We start from the raw sequence: 20,589 nt of genomic DNA, 5'->3' as shown, positions 1-20,589 counted from the left end.
TTCAAATCACTGAAATCAGAGCTGAAACGATTAATTGATGATTAATCAATTATCCAATTAACTGACAACTATTTGGGTATTTGATTAATCTTTTTTTTAATTAAAAGAGTAAATATCCTCTGATTTCAGCCTCTCAAATGTCAATATTTGAAAATTTCCTTCGTCATCCATGAAAGCAGAAGTATGATCTTTGTGTTTTTGGCACGACCAGATATTCACACACATCTGCTTTGACTTTGGATAAGGGAAATTGAATTTTTTCCCCCCACTTATCTGATATGTTGCGGGCCAAAGCACTAACTGTTTGTGATTGGTTTATATTGATTTGATCTGTCTAGGGTAAGGGTGTCCAAAGTACAGCCCGGGGGCCATTTGTGGCCAAAAAAATATTTTAAAAATAGTGCAAAAAGGCAGAATGTGACGACAAATAGCTGAAATGTTAATACAAATAACTAATAAAAACACAAAGCTAATAAAATAAAAACAGTCGTCCCTCGTTTATCAATTTGTTTCAGACCCGACCATGATAAGTGCAGTAGGATTCAATAAAAATAAATGGAATTTAAAACCTGTTTATGACCTTCTAAATAATTTTTTTTACCATTATTACAGTCCTCTAGACATGAAATAACACCTCTATAGTCACCTTTACACTTGTATTACACAATACAGTAGAGAAAATAATAGAAAATAAGCCATCTCAGACAGAAATAAGATAAGATAGACTCATGTTAGCATTGACAGCGTACTTCCTGGTGACTACTGCCTCATAAATGTAACGATAAAAAAGGCGCACACAAGTCACAGACACCGTATTACACTTCATATCGCGTCTTTTGAATGCCTTATTTTCCTTCATTTAGCCTTTTTCATGCTTGAAAATGCTTAATTTAGGCCATGAATATGTACAATTTGCCATATATATATATATAAAAAACATTTTTCTTAGCAACCTTTTGATTTATTGTCTGCGGCCCTCAGTGAAAAAAGTTTGGACACCCCTGGTATCGGGTCTAACCGATCAAAACCACAAGCTTCTGATCAATCAATTAAGAAAATAAGCGTTAGTTGTAGCCCTAATTGAAATCAGTACATTTTAGTGCAAGCAACACGCTTATGGTAAGTTACTGTATACTACTAATACTGTATGTTGTAGTGTGCACACTGCATGAAAAACAACAAACCTTTGCTTTGCATTCAAAGTGTTTTCTTTCTCTTAGTGACTTATAAAACAACATACGGAAGAAACATGGTGGGTTGCACAGCAATGACCTTAAACAACATATACACAGCAGGATGTTGAGTTCATGGACAATAGTGACATTGTACAGCCCTTTTAAAAGTGGTTTCTTATAAAAGCATAATCATTTGATGTGAATTTAGGCATTTGCTTTCAAATATTGATTAATGTTTGTGCCTGCTGAACAGACCAGTTTAAAAATATGTCCGAAATGTTAAAGTAAAAATCCAAGCACAAATCATCTAAGCATGTTTGGCAAATTTACTTGGCTATCAAAATAGCTTCATTATTCATCAAATGTTTAAAAAAAGTATAAAACGCTGCTATATATAAATATAAATATATACAAAACAGTAAATCCATCGCTTACGGACCAAATTCAACTATATGGGTGGCACCACAAGCACTGTGGCTATTGCAAATGCATTGGAAGCACTCGATTACTTTGAGAGAAAAGACAAAGATATGGAAGAAGTCAGCAAAGAGCTGGAGTAAGTTTACGTGCTTCTGCTTCCTGAACTTGATAAAGAAAATTGAAAAATGAAAACATCGTGCACCTTTTCACCTCCAGAAGGGAGTGAAATCTGAGGGGGGAAAAAGAGCAGGTAACGGTAAGGTAAAGAAGAGGAATTTATAGGAGGAAAAAGAACGATGCAATAAAAATATACTGCTGATGTGTCGTGACAGGCCTCAGTGGAGAGAAAACGTAATGTGGAGAGCACTACACGAAAAGAAGGGTATGTGTTCAACAACAAAGGAAGTTCCTATATTTAACCTTGTGGTCAGAAATAACACCTTTGTGTCTTTGCCTTGCTATCCTCTTTCGTCCCCCACCTCTGCTCCTCTGTCCCCCTCTCATCTACCAGGGGCCCTTGACAGACGGACCTTTGGGGCTGTATTCTACTTGATGGCTCATGCAGTCTGAAGGATTACACCGGCCGTCGTTTCCCTTCGAGCCAGGCTGTCCAGGTGGGCCTGGGATTCCAGGAACTCCCTGCTGGCCAACCGAACCTGGGGGTCCCATTTTACCATAGCCTGGGGAACCTGGGACACCTGAAAATCAAACACCATAGAAATATATTATAGTGATTGTGCTTCAAATTCATGTTCAAAACTACTGAGGTTCGATACATGTAAATTCCGTTCCCCTAAAGTTCTAATGACTTTAATGACGCTGTGGTGCAACTCCATTTAGCTCGGAATGCTTTTCGTAAACAAGATGATGGTCTGAAAATGGATAAAACAATATCAATAAGTGACTACAGATGTTTACTTGTAAATAGAGGCGATGCTCTGTGAAGTCTGTGATTTAAGCATCCCAGATGTTGACTTAATTATGATGGTAATCGTGACTATTTGAGGATGAAGACAGACCGGCTTAATCACGCTGGCAATTTCTAATCAGCGACGGCACAAACTCTGAAAGCAGCATTAACATAAGTGTCAGGTGCTGTTTCCACACATGCTTTAAGTTCAGTGAACAACTAGCACGCAATTGTTGGAGATTTGATTGCTCAATTTCAGGTTCAGAGTTGAGTTTCATCTTTCCGTGGGTTACAGCCGCAGTAGCGTGTTGATTCTGGACTTTTATGAGAGATTATTGTGCCTGTTGTGCCGGCAGTCATGTCTGGTGTGTGTGTGTGTGTGTGTGTGTGTGTGTGTCTGTCACCGAATATTACAGTAACATTACTGACACCTAGTGACCAGTTTAGACCACTAAGTCAACATCCTTGAATGCGTCTTTTGCATGCCTTATATTTGTATTTTAGTTCATTTAGTCAAGTTTTATGTAGGGATGTGCGAGTACACCACTATCTGTATCTGTATCTGTTCACCCATCTAAATGATCTGTATCCGTGTACTCGGAATGGGCGGGGCATAAGCCGGACGTGGGCGTGGTCTAATCAGAACTGGGTGAGGCTTAAAGCTGTACATTATTTTAAGTGAAATTTACATGGATTGTTCCGAAGTTGCTATATTTATTTCTTATTAATCAGCGTTATGTTTACTGTGTATGTGTATAAGTGATCTGCAAGACATTAGTTTTTAGTCAACATTCATTTTATTAGCGTATTTAACGCATACGCATCATGGCAAGGCACTGCTCTCTGTTATGACGACCGACAGCAGCACAGTGTAGCTCCCCACAGAGTCTGTCGCTCCTTTATAACTTTATTCTGACCCGAACACATCAACAGTAGTGCAATTCAAACACCAAATAAACGTCTCGAGTCCGTTCGTCATTGCAACGACACTTCCTCGTTGTCACTAGACAGACTGCGAGATCCATTCACAGACACTCCTTTATTATGCATGTATGTGTGGTCTAAATCGGGTCACCAACACAGTGCCAACGGGTACCAGGTGCCCCCTAAGGACCACGTCAGTCGCTTGCCAGCCTGTTGGAAAGACAGATCAAATGTACCACTTACCTGCGAGCTGCATCAAATTTATTTTGGTTGCTATTCTTGTTCAAATCACACTTACATGTAAACTGGAAAGACAATATATTTAAAAAAACACTTTAAAAATTGTACAAGGGCTGTTTTAGCAGTGTCCATTCTCCTATGTTCCTTTAACTTGACATGTGATTAAACGTATCTCCCAGTTACGACGCGAGATGGGCACATGAATGCACCGGAGCTTGGGAGTTGTTGTTGTAACACGGACCTTGCTTTTGATGTTCAACTAACAGTGTGAGTGACCTGGTTATTTCTCTTTCATTCAATGCTAGACGCTGTTTGCACCGTGATATTGTATGCGTTGTGTGCCTTAAGCATCCAGCCGCCGAGCTGGTCACTAACTGCTGAGCTCAGTTAGCCTCGTCAGCGTTGCCACCAATTGATTACATTGTTAGCATGCTATTTCGATGTGTATAGTGCAAAGTTATGCTTCAAGAAAAAGTTGATTTTCTCCCTTTTCTAGTCAGGAACTGATACTTTCCTGAAACTTACCTACTGTATGTTCTACTGCTGATTACTAAAAAACAGATAAACGGAGACACAAACTTTTTTTTTTTTCCTGATGAAAGACGGGAGCCTTTCTTTTGGTAGGTTCCATGTTTACATAGCCATAGAAAACAATGTTCTGTGTGCCTTGACCAGATCAGTTAAAATTGTCTAAAATGGTCGGTACTGAAGCGGTTGTTTTTTGAAAAATGGCTGGGAGTGAATGAGTTAAATATTAATATTTTTTGACGAATAATAGCCCATATTCAATCACAAAACAGCATGATTTATTCAAACCGCAAAGTGGCGAGGGATGACTGTAATAAGCATGGATAAACTGTGATCCCTACCTTTTCTATCGAGAACAGCTACAGTATGCTTGATTTAAGAGTTGTCCATTATGACACATTACCTGGTGCTCCTGGTGGTCCTGCGTCTCCCATCTCCCCTACACCCTTATCTCCCTTTGCTCCCGCCGGTCCTCTCGGCCCTAAGAGAATGATAATATTGTGACCTCGTGAAACCTTTAAACTTCTGGTGACAATTACATTGTGTGTGCGTCTTCTCCTCTCACCAGCTGGTCCTTGGGGTCCGGACCTTCCTTGCCGACCGATATGCCCGGGTATTCCAGGTGCGCCGGGTGCCCCGGGATTACCAGGAATGCCGTCTTTCCCTGGAGGTCCGGGTCGACCGGGAGATGCTACCATTTCTACAGGCATCTGCATGCGAGACATGTAGTAGGCCATTCTCTCTGGGGAAGAGATGCATTCAAAGGATTTGTAACAACATAAACTCAAGCCTACAGGAGAAAGTGAGTGCTATAAATGTGCGGGGCGTACAGTATGGACCTGAATAATAAAATAATAAGACAGCCATCACACCTGACTATAAGAAAAAAAGTCTGAAAAAGCTAAAGGCCAAAGCCAAATTTGAATATAGTGCAAAAGTGCAGTTCAGATTAAAAGATCTACTAAAAGGCCATGAAGTTTTTGCAGGTTACATTACAGCAGGGGTGTCAAACTCGTGCCATGGAGGGCCAAGACACTGCAGGTTTTCCTTCCAGCCAGTCACTAAAGCAGGTGATTTTAATGATCAACACCTTCAGTTTGAGGGAAGGAGCTCATCAATTAAATCACCTGCTGAAGAAACTGGTTGGAGAGAAAACCTGCAGCGTCTCGGCCCTCCAGGACGCGAGTTTGACACGTGTACATTAGAGCATCAACTAGTAGTTTATAATATGAATTTTTTTCTAATTTCATGAGATATTGAGATAGTTTAAAGTTGCATTATCAGGACAAAACAACAAACCAAGTCAAAATATTATGGGAATAAAGTCATTAAAAATGTTGAAATATTTGGAACAGCAAAAATGGAAAAAAAAACAGCCATAATTTTACAAGAATAAGGTGAAAATATATAAATATAATATATAAATATTTTCTAAAGTTATACTATTATGATTTTTGATTTTTATCATTTTATCATTTTATCATTATCATTTTTGATTAGGTTGGGGAAAAAAGTTATAATATTATGCATTATTTGGACAATTGAAAAAAAACGAACAAAAATGGGTGAAAAAGAAGACAAAAGACCGAAATTCGTACTACTAGTACGTTTTTTCACCGACATCACAAAGCTCAGATGTAGTTTTTTGAATATTATAACTGAAATATTCTAACTTTATTTGTAACATATATACTGTAACTGTGTTGCTTTACAAAACATCAAAGTGGCCCTTGCATCCTTTTATTTTTTAGTATGCGGCCATCGGTGGAAAAAGGTTTGGACACCCCTGCTATAGAATATAAACCTTTCACTTCTTGAATTGAACAACTGAAAGGTCACTTTTCAAATACTCCGATTTATTGAGATGCACCGGTACATGCAAATCAGCAGGTGGTGTGAAACAACTTCTCCCCAAGCAACTGAGAGCTTTTCTTCCTGTCACTCACACAGATGCAGCCTTTTGTTATTGCAAGCTACCTGTTGTTAGTTCACTGATGACATTTCGTTTCTAATAAAAGAAGTCATTGTCTTTGTGTCTTTGATTGTCCAAAAACGGGTCCTAAAAATGGAGGTTGTCTTATATTTGGGTCCATTATAATATTATAATATTGTCTTTCCTCACCGTCAAAGATTTTAATGACCTGCTGGCGGATGAAGTTCTTGATTTCATCATAATTGACCACAGCCTAGGAAATGATGGACATACAGTAGTTGGTAAAAAGGATCAAACAAATACAAAATATTCTTACAATAATTGTGTAAGTGAAGCAGCAGTGATGAAACTATAACTCACATCACTTCCTGGCATTCCCTGAGATCCAGGCGGTCCGGGTGGACCGGCTGAGCCAGGGCTTCCTCTTTCCCCTCTGGGTCCGACCGGGCCGATTATCGGTTGTGCGTCTTTGGAGTGATATCCCAAACCTCCACCAGGGGGCCCCGGTCTGCCTCGCTCCCCTGCTGGTCCTCTTTGACCAGTAGCCCCCGGCTCACCCTTGGAGAACATTAAAGTTACATGTGTCCTACGTTGTTTACTTTTAGTGTCAACTTAAAATAGTAAGTGAACAGTTTGAATGTCGTTTTAAAGAAAAGACAACCCAATTTGGCCAGAATATAAATTCTATATATATAAATTTCCCCACAACAGCACCCTTCAGCCAGTATGCATAAAAACACAGTGAAAAACAGACTTGCCACATTAGTGATAGTGATTTATCGAGGACAAAGCAGCCCGTAATGGACATCCAATGTTTACGTGTCACCCGCAGACAAGCAGCTCTTGAAATAGAGAGTGTGCGGAAGAATTGAGGAGTCCGTTCTTGTCTTTCTCCTCTGTGCTGCTAAAACCCTGACAATGGCGTCCTGTCAGCATGACAAATAGCCTCATCTAGCATCTCCTCTCATGCTTAATAGCATTATCCCAGAGGCAGAGAATAGCTATATCACTGCATACACTGACTGGAATCACGTCTAAGAAGAGGTTGTTGGAAGTAGGTGGCCGGCTGCCAGTGTGAAGAGAGGTAAAGCGGGGTGAGAAGTGAAGATGTTGTCGGCGGGAGGGTCTGAGGGTTAAAGAACTGACAACTATGTAAACCTTGGACGCTGAGTGGGCAGAATTGTTGAGAGAAAGCATGTTCAGCACTGCAGCGCTTCGACTTAAGCCTGAGCTTCAGCATAACTAAAAGCAGTGAGGTGATGGAGATGAGGTGGAGAGATGACTCTTACCTTTTGGCCTGGCTGCCCGTTTCCTCCTGGCAGGCCTGCCAACCCCTGGGAAGAAAAATAAATTAAATAGCCACGCAAGAATTGAACACAAAAAGTAAACATCCGCTCTGACTCACATCTTTACCAGGAGAACCATCATTGCCTGGCTCTCCCTGAAGGACAAAGCAGGACACAAGTTAAGTGGCATATTTTGATATACTTGGATATGACTCAGGACTGACCATAAGCCCTGGGTGACCAGGTGGACCTGGGGCTCCAGACATTCCCGGGAGACCCCTCTCTCCAGCCTGACCCTTATCCCCCTTTACACCCTGCAGAGAGATGGAGTGAATACTAATTTCTATGCAACATTTCAAGCGTATTTTGTCGCTCTGGCCCTCTGCCAAACACAAATTCATTTAATTGAATGGAGTCATTCAGGTCATCATGATAACAAGTCTCACCACTCCTGATGGACCAGGAGGTCCTGGGGGTCCAGCCGGACCTGGTGAACCCTGTAGGAGAAAATCAAACAATATACATAAATTTGGAGGTTAAAAAAACGGGAGTCAAAAATAGCAGTGAACTTACAATGTGGCCAGATGGTCCAGGTCGTCCCTGAGCTCCCGGTGCTCCAGGATCACCCTGAAAAGGCCACAGATTTAGATCACAGCCGTTACTATAGGGGCCTTTGTCTGCATAGATAATTGATTTTCTCTTTCAAGTAGAAAGAAAAGCTGACCTCATGTCCTGGTCTACCTGGTGGTCCAGGTGGACCTGAAGGTCCAACATCACCCTGGAGGTATAAGAGGGTAATAAAAATGTTACATAGAAACTATGAGTGGAATTCATACCTCAGGTAATGAAGAATTGGATAGAAAACACAGCAGAGATCAAATTATTTTACTGTGTTAGTGATAAACTCGTCCTATCAAAATCCTGGAATCACTTTTACACGATTACTAGTGTAATAAAAACGACACCGTTTGCAAATAAAGTAATAAAACATTGGCCAACCTTCTGTCCCGGGAAGCCAGTGTGGCCGGTTTTGCCTTTGAATCCCTGAGGGAGGATGTGAGAGAGGACAAGATTGGTACAGGATTCACAACAGACTAAGAAGACTTTGAAATCATCAACACAGGCTCTTGAGGAGAACACAAACTTTAAAGAGCACACGTTTCCAAGGTTCAAACGGTGTCACACTAGCAGTTACACACCTCTAAATTGATTCCACTAAGCAATTTTACATGTAGTAGTGAGAGAAATTGATATGAATACATGTAAAAACATACGCTTGTAGGCCTGCACAATCAAATGAGATCTAATACAAGTGTTACAGCAAAGATAAGAATGCTCATATTTGAGTGCACAAGTGCAACATTTATTTAACAATATGTTTATTATTGTGGTTGTACAACTGCACTGCACCTTCTTCAGAGCTGTTTGTTTTAGTCTGGTCTAATTTAGCTCATAAGAGTGGCTCCTGCATTGGATTTCATTGTGTAGGTACCCAATGAAGTGGCTGGTGACGGTACAGTAATCCCTCGTTTATCGCCGTTAATTGCTTCTAGACCTGACCGTAATGAGTGAATTTCCAGAAAGTAAGACTACTTATTTATAAATGTAATATTTTCATTGTTAGAGCATAGAAAACCTGATTACGGCCTTCTAAATACAGATGTTAACATTATTAGAGCCCTCTAGATATGAACTAACATCCCTATAGCCTCCTTTACACTTGTATTACCCAATATAGTAGACATAACAGAAAATGAGACATTTAAGACATTAATGTGTGCTGTAAATGTGTTTCAGTGCTAAGGGAGCTGAGTTGGGGGTGGACAGGAAGTGATGTCGGTGGTGTAGCTGAGTTTTAGCTTGGTGTGGGTGACAGTTGTAACAGTAGCCTGTGTTAGGGATTATTGTGCCTGTTGTGAGATAATTCAAACCTGCAAAAAAGCCTGTTGTTCCGATGATCACATCTGACGCTTGTGTGTCTCTCTAATCTTTCTTTTGGTAGGTTGCATGTTTACAGTATATAGCCATAGAACACAATATTCTGTTTGCCTTGAAAAATCAGTCCAAAATCGTCAAAAATGGCCAGTACTGAAGTGGTTGATTTTTGAAAAATGGCTGGGATTGAATGAGTTAATTTTTTTTTTTTTTTGAAGCCGCAAAATTCGAAGCGTTAAGTGGCAAGGGATTTCTCTAAATCAATGTGACTTCTGACACAACATGAATCCATGAAAGTTTAAATGAAGTGCTTAAAATGACGCTTTGACTTCAGCTACCTTTGCTACCTTGTGTCCAACCTGTTCAAAATCAATAGGTGTCTTGCTTTGCTGTTTAGAATGAATTGCAGCATGTTGAGCAACAATAACAATAACTGCAAATGAAGAGCATGAGGCCAATAATCTTTATAGTCCTTTGCAGGCAATATTCAGATTATATATGAGTGACTGTCAGGAAAAATGTGCTAAGATGAGTTAGGTTAATCACAAATTGCCAGGAGCACTAATGCTAGCATCACCATTATGGTCAAAAGAACTATTAATATGCAAATGCTTGGTTGATAATTGCAAACATGATGGTCATCCATCCCTGATTCTGTTTGCACACTTTCAATTGCTAACAAAACACAATACCTTGCAGCTGAGGCTGATGTGACGCTCATTAGATTACAAAATATTTGGTGATAAAACACTGACCATACACCAAACAGGATTAGCCTTTTTGCAAGGGCCATGAAATAAAATGAAACACAAGCCAAAACCTCAAGGACACAAACATGTCGTCTGCGTGTCAGTGCTGCCGTCTGGTTTAGGTAGGACTTGCATGTAAATTTGTTTATTTACACACAATGATTTGTATGCTTGTCTGCCGTGTGTGCCCGTCTACTAGTGATGCAATATAAGTTCTGATTTAAATATCAAGGCAAACAAAACGAGCTGGTTCCACATATGTCTGAATGACTTTTCAGTTCAATGAGAATTATACCGTGTGTGCCAGTTCCACCCTATTTGTAAACATTGTACTAATCATCAGAGTGCACTTATTTGCATTTAGTACACAACAACTCAACATGCTTCATTTGTTTTACGCAAGCGGGAAATTGAACAACGTGTGCTGTGCATATGTAATCATGTTGTTTCAATTTGATTGGCATGTTGGCTTAACCGATCACATCGCTATTACCTTTGTGCATTGTTTCCATCAGTCATGATTTACAATATGTTTTAAGCGTGCACCCCTGCTTTTGATAGTTTGTTGTTGAAAACACACAATCATTGTTACTTTATGGGCTTGAGACACTGTGCAATGAACAGCTGCAATTATTGCAGCTCTTTTACTGATCATTAGCCTACACGGTTGACCAAAGTGAGGCCTCTGGGCCATATGCAGCCGGTGACTGTTTTTTATTGGCACACTCTAAAAATAGAATTTAACAAGAAAAAAAAAAATAATAAAATTAAAAAATGGGGGAAAAAAAGCAGTAATTTTACAACAATAACCTAATATTATGAAAACAAAGTCATTTTAGTAGCATAAAGTTTAAATATTAAAGAACGACATTATTCTTTTTAAGTCCCGATTATATGAACAACAAACCAAACAACAAAGTTGTAATTTTTGGAAAATTAGGTTGCGGAAAAAGTTATAATCTAACGAGAATAAAGTCAAAATATTATGGGAATAACGTCATAATTATGAGAAAAAAAAACAAGAAGAGGAATAAAAGTTGTATTCAAACAAGAAAAAAGTCACAATTTTCCGACAAACTCACATTATTATGAGGAAAAATAAGCGAGTTGAAATATTAAAGAAAAAAAATTGTTATTTTTTTTAACGTCATAATATTGTGAGACGCAAACAAAACAAAATAAATTTGTAATTTTTGGAAAATGAGGTTGGGAAAAAAGTTCCAATATTATGGGAATGAAGTCATAATATTACGAGAAGAAAATGTAAAAAGAATCTATTTGGGAAAAAAACAAGAGAAAAAATTGGGAAAAATAGAGCATAGACCAAATTCACCTATATCACAAAGCAGAGATGCAGGCTATTTTTTCTTGAAATATAATTAACTTCTTAGCATTTTCAGTATGTGGCGCTCTGTGTAAAAAGTTGGGGCACCCCTGGTTTAAAGCATAAGAGACAGATAAAGTGATGCATCAGTTGCAATGCGATACTTACTGGGATTCCTCGTGGACCTGCAGGACCTGGGGGACCCGCTTCTCCCTGACAAGGAAATAAACAGTCACAATTAAGCATTTTTACAGCAAGCGTATGAGCTGTACTTTAAATCCCATCTTGTGCCAATTACTTACTCGAAGCCCTGGTTTTCCATCTTTGCCATCTATTCCTTCTATGCCAGGAGGACCCTTTGATTACAAGCACAAGCACAAGCAGCTGACTTCTCACAGCAAAATAAAAACAAACGTTTTTTCATAGTTTACTGCGTGTACCATCAGCCCTGGGGAGCCAGGCGAGCCTGGAGGTCCTGTTGGTCCTTGAGAACCTTGGTTGCCATCATTGCCCTGTGAGGGAGTGAAAAAGAAAGGAAATAATCATTACAAATACTGGTATCACAGATATGGCATCCACAATTTGTAATCACCTTTTCACCCTTGAGCCCTGGGAGTCCTTCCCTTCCCGTTTTGCCCGCAGGACCTGGTGGACCCTGAGTATGAATTAGTTATTTAGGAGAAAGAAAGTAATATAGAGTAAATCAGTGAAGGCTGTAATTATAACTGAAAGCAGCCAATAAATGCAGGATGGCAAAATATGGAAACTCATTATATATTACAACTTACATTTTTCACTTTAAGCGTGTGAGAAAGTGGAAAGGAAAATGTAGCTCACATGGTCATTTATTAATAAGTATTAAGACGTGATTGTTGATAAAGACAGCACTAGTGTTTCTCACTTTTGAAAAGCTGAGACTTGTGGCCTGTTAGTTAGCAAAGAACTACAGTGTCAACCACTGATATCATAGACAGGTGACAGAGCTGATTTCTGGTTCCTGTTTCCATGAATTAACAAGCTAATCGTCTGGTAACTAGCTGATGATAAAAATACATTAACAACACAGTTGGACTCATGCAGTGTATTAATAACACGACAAGATGCGTCTTAATGTACCTTAATATCTTAATGTACTAACCGGAAAATGTATGCAAACCGAGGAAACCGAGGTGTACCTTTTCGACGTTCACCAAAAACATGCTAACCAGGGTGTACGCTAATCAACGTTCCACTGTATTCCACAACACTGCAGCAACAGAACCGATGTTGTAACAGCAGTAAGAAGCAAACTGATGAGTTGATCGTGAAAAACGGCACCACACGTGTAACATGCATGGGTTTCACACAACTGAGTAGCCCAGCCAACATTTTAAAGCGCTTGCAGAGGTAAATTAAGCTGCTGGACTTCCATTCTTCAAATGCAACTTGTGGAGTTATTAAAACATTTTTAAAAACGTACATCAGGTTGCCTACAGTCACAGCTGTAAATGCCAATATTTTTTGACGTGGCACTAATTAGAGATCCGGCTGGTTATTTGCTTTTGTAGATTATGCAACCAGCGACTATAAGAGACTCGGTGGTTAAATGAACAGCGATATTAAGTGGATCATATATTGTATCTATGAGTGAAAGCCTAAAATCATACTGGTGGTCCTGGGAATCCTGGTTGTCCTTGGAAGCCCTTCAAAGAAAACACAATATGTTTTAGTTAAATAGTTTGAAATTTGTTTTTTATACTATTTGGCCACACCTACCTGATCCCCTTTTGGTCCTTCAGGTCCTGCTGGTCCTGTGTCTCCTTTACCTCCCTACAAACAAATAAGGGGTCAGTTCCTTTGCATCGACTGAAAGGTAAAACCAAAAAAAAATAAAAAATTATAATGAAAGACTCACCGGTGCGCCCGCCTGTCCTTGGTACCCGGGGAGACCAGCGGGACCCTGCAGCAGAGGTGAAAATGTAAAACACGAGCTACAGCTACAATGCTTTTAATAAGAGAGATCATCGGTGTTGTGACGTACCATTTCTCCTTTCTCACCGCTGGTCCCTGGGTTCCCACGTTCCCCCTTCAATCCCTGTAGAAAAGAAGAGAGCCACAGATAATCAATTCCAGGTCACATATGAAAGTAACCATCAATGCATTTATCCAAGGTATCAGGTCACTGTCAACCCCATCGTTCTTATATAATGAGGCTAGGAAAAGAGCTTACAGGCATTCCAGGAGGCCCCATGGCACCTGGATACCCAGGCGTCCCTGAAGGGCCCTGAGGTGAAGATGATGGATGGAAATAATGAGTTGTTTTCTACACGATATCATTTCAGAGATATTGATTGGCAGATACTTTCCTGTTCACCCTTGAGTCCAGCCAGTCCTGATGACCCTTGCTCGCCTTGCTGACCCTGCGAAGAGGACGTAATATGTATGTTTGGTTCAAAATGCAAGAACAAGTCAGGTCGACATGAAAGGGATGGGATTTCATGTCTGCTATAACGGTGATCATCAGAGGTTTTCAACCAAAATCAGCAGCTGAAGCACATTTCCCCCAACGAAAATACTGTTTTACTTGTGTAACATCCTTAAAATTTCACCCTTTATGAAAGTTACAGATTATACAAGATATACTACAGTGGAACTTCCAAAAGTCGATCACAATCCATTTCTTAGCATTGGGCATCTTTCAACTATTCCCTTTGAAAATAACATACAGTAAATGGACAGTGAATTATTTGTTTACAATTTCACATTGTTGCCTTCGTAAAACCTTCAGTCTTGACGTTAAGTTACAGTTACAGACATTATACTGTTACACCAGTATATAAAAAAAAAAACCACAATATAATAACGCTAACTTCCCAGTCTTTGAAGATGCCTGACAGAGTTGTAATGGAGAAGTTTTCTAGTGATACTGTCACTGTCATGGGAATTACTGGAATTGAAGGTACTACTGCAATGTACAAAGTACTATACTCCACCATCTTCCTGCTCAGCCATGACTGCTAATTGTTGTTAGCCTCTCTGAGACTGCGTATACAGTAATCCCTTGCCACTCTTCGAATTTCGCAGTTTCACTTTATCACGTTTTTTCAAAAATATATTCTAATTAAAAAATCATTGCTGTTTTGTGGTTGAATACATATTATTATTACCCCCAAAATACACACATTTAAGCTAATTCAAGTATTTTCAAGCATAAAATAGCTAAATAAACTTAGATACTAATATAAGGCATTCAGAAGACGCATTCAAAGATGTGATGAAATGTAGTATTCTACACTAGTCGCTAGTTGTCAGTAATTTTATACTGATGAGACAATAGCCACCGCAGGAAGTACTGTACAGAAACCCAAAGTAAAAAAAAGAATAACAACAAGGAACTCTCCTAATGCTAGCATGTGAGTCTCTCTTATGTCTTATTTAGTTCCAATACGTCTTATTTTCTCCAACTATGTCTACTATATTGGCTAATATGAGTGTAAAGGTGACTATAGTGAAGTTATTTCATGTCTCGAAGGTTCTAATAATGTTAAAAAACAGTATTTAGAAGGCTGTAAGCAGGTTTTTTATGCTCTAACTAGGCGCGGAAATTCACTTTCTGCAGCCAGGTCTGGAACCAATTAATCGCAATAAACGGTTAGATCTTATGTATTGGCAATGAGCAGTTTAGATTTTTTTTTATGTTGTTGAAACTTTTAAAGGAAAATAAACATGCACATCACAAAAAATGTGTTATATAATTGCCTTCATCACAATGTGATTACTGATGATCGTAATTTAGAGAAAGTGATTGTTAATTGGTCGTCAGAGGATTGGCAGCTGGCCATTGTGAGCAAATTCAGAAACAATGATGATGACTAATGTATTCAGGTGAGGCTTTTCTCCTTGTCGCACCCAAACAGTGCAAACCAACACATGCAGAGGAAGCTAGCAGGTGCTTTCAAGTGCTACTACACTGCAAATGACATCCACTCTGACAGCTCACTCATTTACACGACGAACACTATAAATCTGCATCAAGAGGGGAACAGATTGGGGGGGCTCTCGCTCTCATCAGGAAGAAGCAATGACTCAATCAGTCCTTCATCTGAAATAACTTTTCATTAAAAAGCCACATGGAAATGCAGAAGATAGAGTGATGCCGCTGCATAATCACAGGCCTAAGATGATCAGCATTTCAGATGAAACAAAAATTATAGAGGAGGCTTCATATAGATTAAGGATTTTGTCGGTTTTTTTGTACATTTTAGCACTTCTGAAGCAAATGTTTCAGACCTTTACTACTATTATCAAGGGAGTTTTAAAAAAGGAGCATATAAGTGAACCTTACAGGTGAACCAGGTGGGCCTTGGGGACCTGCGAAACCTGGAGGTCCCTGTGAAAAGACGGCATGCATAAAATATCAACACATATGGCTGCAAGCCTTGCATCACTATTAACTACTGTAGTACATTCATTTCCTGCCAAAAGTAATTACTACTATTACATTATTGACAAGTAATGGAAGACAATAATAGCAGTCTAACAGTAGTCTAACAGCATTTCATGTTTTCTTCATGTCAAATATTATTGAACTTGCACATTGTTAAAGACCACATGTTTTTAAGTTTTATCTGGTTTTATCACCATCATTCCTGGAATTCCAGCATGGCCTCTCTCTCCTGGTATACCCTGCAGCAAGGAATAAGAAATGAAATACAATAAACAAATAATACAATAAATCCAATTTTTAAAAAAAATCACAAAATGTGAAAAACAAGCACCAACTCACAGGCTCCCCTCTTATTCCCTGTGATCCAGGCACTCCTGGAACTCCAGGTTGTCCAGTACAGGTACAGTCATCCTGCAATGTCCAAGAATGGAATAAAAACGACATCTGTATGCAGTGGTGTGTATGTGTTTGTGTGACTTGGGAGTCTTATCTGACCCTTGGTTGAGTTGCCTGCAGTTTGCCCGCACACTGCAAGCAGACAAGTTATAAGTTTAATTTAAATATTATTGTATTTACGCATAACAAAGACCCTTTGAATGCATGAATGTCTTACACTGTCACAGTTTTCCACAGGGGTTACACCCGGCTTGCCCTGGTCTCCCTTTTCTCCTTTGGCACCTACCATACCTGGAACCCCCGGCATCCCTTGGGAACAGTCCCCAACACATGCCTTCTGTATTACAGAATAGAAGAAAAACACAAACATAAGAAGAAGAAAATATTTTTTTTTTCCAGTCCAGGGTGTACCCCGCCTCTCACCCGAAGGCAGCTGGGATAGGCTCCAGCATACCCCCGTGATGCTAATGAGGATAAGCGTCATGGAAAATGGATAAATGGAAAACGTTTTTTCATCATGCATGCAAAAGGGGAAAAAAAGGATGCACTTACATCTTCTTCAGAGGCATCCTGGGATGGCATCTGCAGGTCAGCCTTCTGCAAAAATTAAGATTTTACTTCAAAATTGAATGGCATTAAAGATTATTATTACTAAATCAACCAAATTGACAAACAAAACAAAGTTTAATTAGATCAATTGAGTTCTTATTTGAAAAGTTGAGTGATTTGTTGATGTTTGGGCAACAATACAAAAGGGCTATTACCAAATATAGCGTATTAGTACCCGACTGTACAGAATAATTGAATAGCATACATATGTTAGATAGCATTATTACATCTTGAGATTCTCTCTAGTGGGTCATTATGTTTTCAGTGTAATAGCTTCTCATAGAAGGCCTTTTTGACACACACTCTCACATAGCACAATCAGAGTTCTGCAACACTTAGATATGACTCATAGAAAAACACCGGGACAAAAGGCAAACACAAAACAGTTGTTTTCTCACACATACACACAAGCTTAACTTTCACTTTCTTGAGGGGCGCTGCAACTACTTCATATGTTCTGTGCACTCTCATTCTGGGATCTTTTGTCAAACCTCCTCGTTGATGTTTGAGACCAGTGCCATAACCAAATACTGTACTGTATTGCTCTTACTTTTTAATACAATTTGAAAGCTAAAGGAAATACCTTGCTTTTACACATACATGCAATGTCGTAATACGCCTTGCTATTGTAAAAGCTATTTATTTTCCTTAACTTTTTTAATTTAAAAGGTTTTCAAATTGTATTAAACAGTAAGAGCAATATATTTTTGTTTACAGCGAGAAACTTTGACGAAAGACCCCAGAGCACATAAAGCAGACGCCACACCCTTCAGGAAAGAGAAAGTGAAAGTTAGGCTTGTGTGTGAGAGAGACATAACAACACACCTGTTGTGTGTTTGCCTCTTGTCCCAGTATTTTTCCATGAGTCATACGTAAGTGTTGCACAAGTCTGATTGTGCTATGTGAGTGTGTGTGTTTGTTAAGAAGGCCTTTTATGAGAAGCTACTAGACTGAAAATGCACTGAGCTAATAGACTGAATCTAAAGATGTTATAATAATACCTAACACTATTAATTCAGAACCATTAATCATTATATAGTATCGAGTTTAACTTCAAAGTGACACCTCTTACCCAAAACAAACACACCTCACACAATAGAAAATTTGAGTTGCTGTATAGCTTCAGAAAGAACCCATGAGATTTGATAGAACACCAACAATACTGTGCTGTGCGCTGATTGTTTTTTTGCCTTATCACCAGGCACTGTGAGTTGCTTTAAACAAAAACAAATAAACCTGAGCAACAAAATAAAATTGAAACAACAGCCGGAAAAGGGACGCATAGAATAGTCTCCAAAACACACAAAAAATGATGGACTAGTATAAAAACTGAGGAAAAAACCCTCACTCTCACTGTGTGTTTACAGCATGATTGCCCAGCAACATTTACTGTAAGAGGCAGGTTGCACCCCATCAAAGCAATGAGATCTTTTCAGCTAAGAGTGTATCAATAGCTTTTGGCCTGCTTTCAAAGCCATTACTAACCCATTTGACATTGTTCAGATACAGATCAGAGCATTTTTTTATATTGCCTACTATTGACTGTAAAGTGCCTAACAATACTCCTTTGTGCATTTGACTGCTCAAATGATGCTTCTTTGTTGGAATGTCATGTCCACCTATGGGGGAAATTGCCAAGACAAAACGTGTTTCACATTTCAGCAATTTGATCCCTCAGAGTTATACCACAGATGGGAAAATAGTTTTGATGTGTAGAAGAATGAGGCTCCTCATAACGGTTGGTGAGAGAATCATGAACAGTCTGTGTGTGGCTGACCCCCCCAAGTTATACAAGTAGTTCCGAGTTTCATTTGTGGAGTGTTAGCCAGAAGATGCTATAAAATGACTGCTGAAATGTGAAAGGTGTACCCACTGAGTTTTTCTAATTCAAGTGGTCCTCGGTTTACGGCATTGCAAATTTGTGGTTGAGTACGCACTGCCATTAATTATTAATACTGTACTGGAGTGATCCGTAGGCGGATGAATACATGAGCGGACTATCGGGATAACACGTAGTCATGTCACTACACTGAGAGGAAGAACTACACTACTTTTGTTATTTTTACATATCTATATGTTTAATCTCCATTATGACAGGCAGTGAATCAGCCTCGTCCTGTGGCAGCACATAAAAGTGAAAGTGAAATTCAAATAAGACGTAAGACGCTCATCGTCGACGTTGGTACATGCCCAGTCCAAGACGATGAAACACGATGACCATCATGAAGATGGTACATGTAAACAGAGCTGCTCCTATGAAATAAACTGTGATAACAGCATAAGCGGTCTCATTCTTGAGACAACCTCCTCTCAATAAGTCTCTCACTACTTGTAAGACCCCCCCAGTGTGCAAGAAAACCGCAGGGATAATTCTGTGTACAGTGTGAGTAACTTCGAAGTCAATTTATGGTATCCGATTTACATAAAAACCTCATTACATCACAATCCAGGAACGGAACTCGTACGTAGTAAACCCTAGGACTACCTTTACACACTCACAGGTAGACTGTTCTTGGGTGTCTGTTGTACATAGGGAACCAGTACAATAGTGTGCCACCTCTCCTCCTTTTCTCTCTACTTTTACTTACAACGTATCCTGGCAAACCCGGTTTCCCCGGTATCCCGTCGTTTCCAGGGATACCCTGAAAGAAGGAACTGAGGTTGAACTGATTGCCAATCGAGGGATAGCCGCTCCCATCTCCACCAGAGTTCGAGGCAGAGTCAAAGGGTCAAGGTGAAAAATGATTAAACCTGTTCCTTCTCTTACGGGTTATAATAAAATAACTTTTTAATGAATTAAAAACAAATTGTATCCTGTAGTAGTTTGAATTTAGTCATTATTAAAAAAGCACCCTTATCGCCACTTATGCTGTCTTTTTTACACCTTTGACTCACCACAGTAACACTTTATTTGAAGGCATTTCAAAAATCAAGCAAACTACGACAGCAGCAGCTAATAATGCACTTACTTTTAGCCAACATCTTACAGAAGACCTTCAAATAGTTGTTTATGTCTTGACTGACATTTCCCAAAGTTCCTCAGTTGCTGTCTACATGCATTAAAGCATGAAGCACCAGATGGGTTAGTGCATTTTTATTGTTCCATCTTGCTTAACTTGGTTTTATTGTAAATGAAGCTGTTGGCCACATCTACGATTTAGTGAAGTCAGTTCAACATGCATTTTTATCAACCTCTAATTTGCAAAGCATGTCAACCCTCACTTAAAGATCCCAAACAACCAAGCCAAACCCTTAACTTTAAAGTTCAATTCAGGCGAATGGACTGTCGGCTGAATTAAACTTTAGAGAGAATTCTTCACCACCCTACCGCCCATGATTCTTACCTGTGGCCCTTGCAGTCCATCAAAACCTTGAAGCCCAGGTGGACCAGGGGGGCCTGGAGGTCCTGGAGGTCCCTGCAACACATAAGTACGCACATATTGCGACAACTAACACATGACATTGCATATTCATAGTTAAAAAAAACAATGAATTCTGATGGTTAAATCAGACCTGAGGCCCAGGCTGCCATGGGCTTATTGCAGCTCCTGGAGCTCCCTAGAAGGCAAGAGGAATCAAATTCAGAGCAACATGAGTACGTTTACTAAAAGAATGTATATAAGTGCATTCACTAATTACTAGGGGTGCAACGGTACAGGTAATCCATGGTATGGTCCATACCTCAGTATTTGGGCTCCAGTTTCGGTCCGTAAAAAAATACAAATATTGATATA

At 39.4% G+C, this 20,589-nt stretch overlaps 1 protein-coding gene across 5 annotated transcripts in view; it reads right to left on the bottom strand.

The window, feature by feature from the left end:
* Positions 1-105: 105 nt before the first annotated feature.
* The window catches only part of col16a1 (collagen, type XVI, alpha 1), a 78,782-nt gene continuing 58,298 nt past the window's right edge, over positions 106-20,589 (bottom strand). For 3 of the 5 annotated variants that reach the window (XM_054763631.1, XM_054763632.1, XM_054763630.1), the window contains 31 exons: positions 20,369-20,413; positions 20,200-20,271; positions 19,444-19,497; positions 16,799-16,843; positions 16,464-16,583; positions 16,346-16,378; positions 16,190-16,261; positions 16,045-16,089; positions 15,749-15,793; positions 13,773-13,823; positions 13,634-13,690; positions 13,445-13,498; positions 13,319-13,363; positions 13,180-13,233; positions 13,071-13,106; positions 12,017-12,079; positions 11,865-11,936; positions 11,727-11,780; positions 11,593-11,637; positions 8,416-8,460; positions 8,141-8,194; positions 7,990-8,043; positions 7,863-7,913; positions 7,641-7,730; positions 7,536-7,571; positions 7,420-7,464; positions 6,491-6,688; positions 6,320-6,383; positions 4,763-4,939; positions 4,601-4,678; positions 106-2,293 (listed from right to left, as the gene is read on the bottom strand). In XM_054763631.1, coding sequence (XP_054619606.1) covers positions 2,100-2,293; positions 4,601-4,678; positions 4,763-4,939; positions 6,320-6,383; positions 6,491-6,688; positions 7,420-7,464; positions 7,536-7,571; positions 7,641-7,730; positions 7,863-7,913; positions 7,990-8,043; positions 8,141-8,194; positions 8,416-8,460; positions 11,593-11,637; positions 11,727-11,780; positions 11,865-11,936; positions 12,017-12,079; positions 13,071-13,106; positions 13,180-13,233; positions 13,319-13,363; positions 13,445-13,498; positions 13,634-13,690; positions 13,773-13,823; positions 15,749-15,793; positions 16,045-16,089; positions 16,190-16,261; positions 16,346-16,378; positions 16,464-16,583; positions 16,799-16,843; positions 19,444-19,497; positions 20,200-20,271; positions 20,369-20,413 — 2,148 coding nt within the window. In that variant the 3' untranslated portion in view covers positions 106-2,099. The remainder of the gene's footprint in view (positions 2,294-4,600; positions 4,679-4,762; positions 4,940-6,319; positions 6,384-6,490; positions 6,689-7,419; positions 7,465-7,535; positions 7,572-7,640; positions 7,731-7,862; positions 7,914-7,989; positions 8,044-8,140; positions 8,195-8,415; positions 8,461-11,592; positions 11,638-11,726; positions 11,781-11,864; positions 11,937-12,016; positions 12,080-13,070; positions 13,107-13,179; positions 13,234-13,318; positions 13,364-13,444; positions 13,499-13,633; positions 13,691-13,772; positions 13,824-15,748; positions 15,794-16,044; positions 16,090-16,189; positions 16,262-16,345; positions 16,379-16,463; positions 16,584-16,798; positions 16,844-19,443; positions 19,498-20,199; positions 20,272-20,368; positions 20,414-20,589) is intronic. The other 2 variants (XM_054763633.1, XM_054763634.1) reach the window with 2 other exon arrangements.

The sequence above is a fragment of the Dunckerocampus dactyliophorus genome, chromosome 20 (assembly GCF_027744805.1).
Source record: "Dunckerocampus dactyliophorus isolate RoL2022-P2 chromosome 20, RoL_Ddac_1.1, whole genome shotgun sequence".
In the NCBI taxonomy this organism is placed as follows: domain Eukaryota; kingdom Metazoa; phylum Chordata; class Actinopteri; order Syngnathiformes; family Syngnathidae; genus Dunckerocampus; species Dunckerocampus dactyliophorus.
This window is presented reverse-complemented; position numbering and strand designations above follow the sequence as displayed.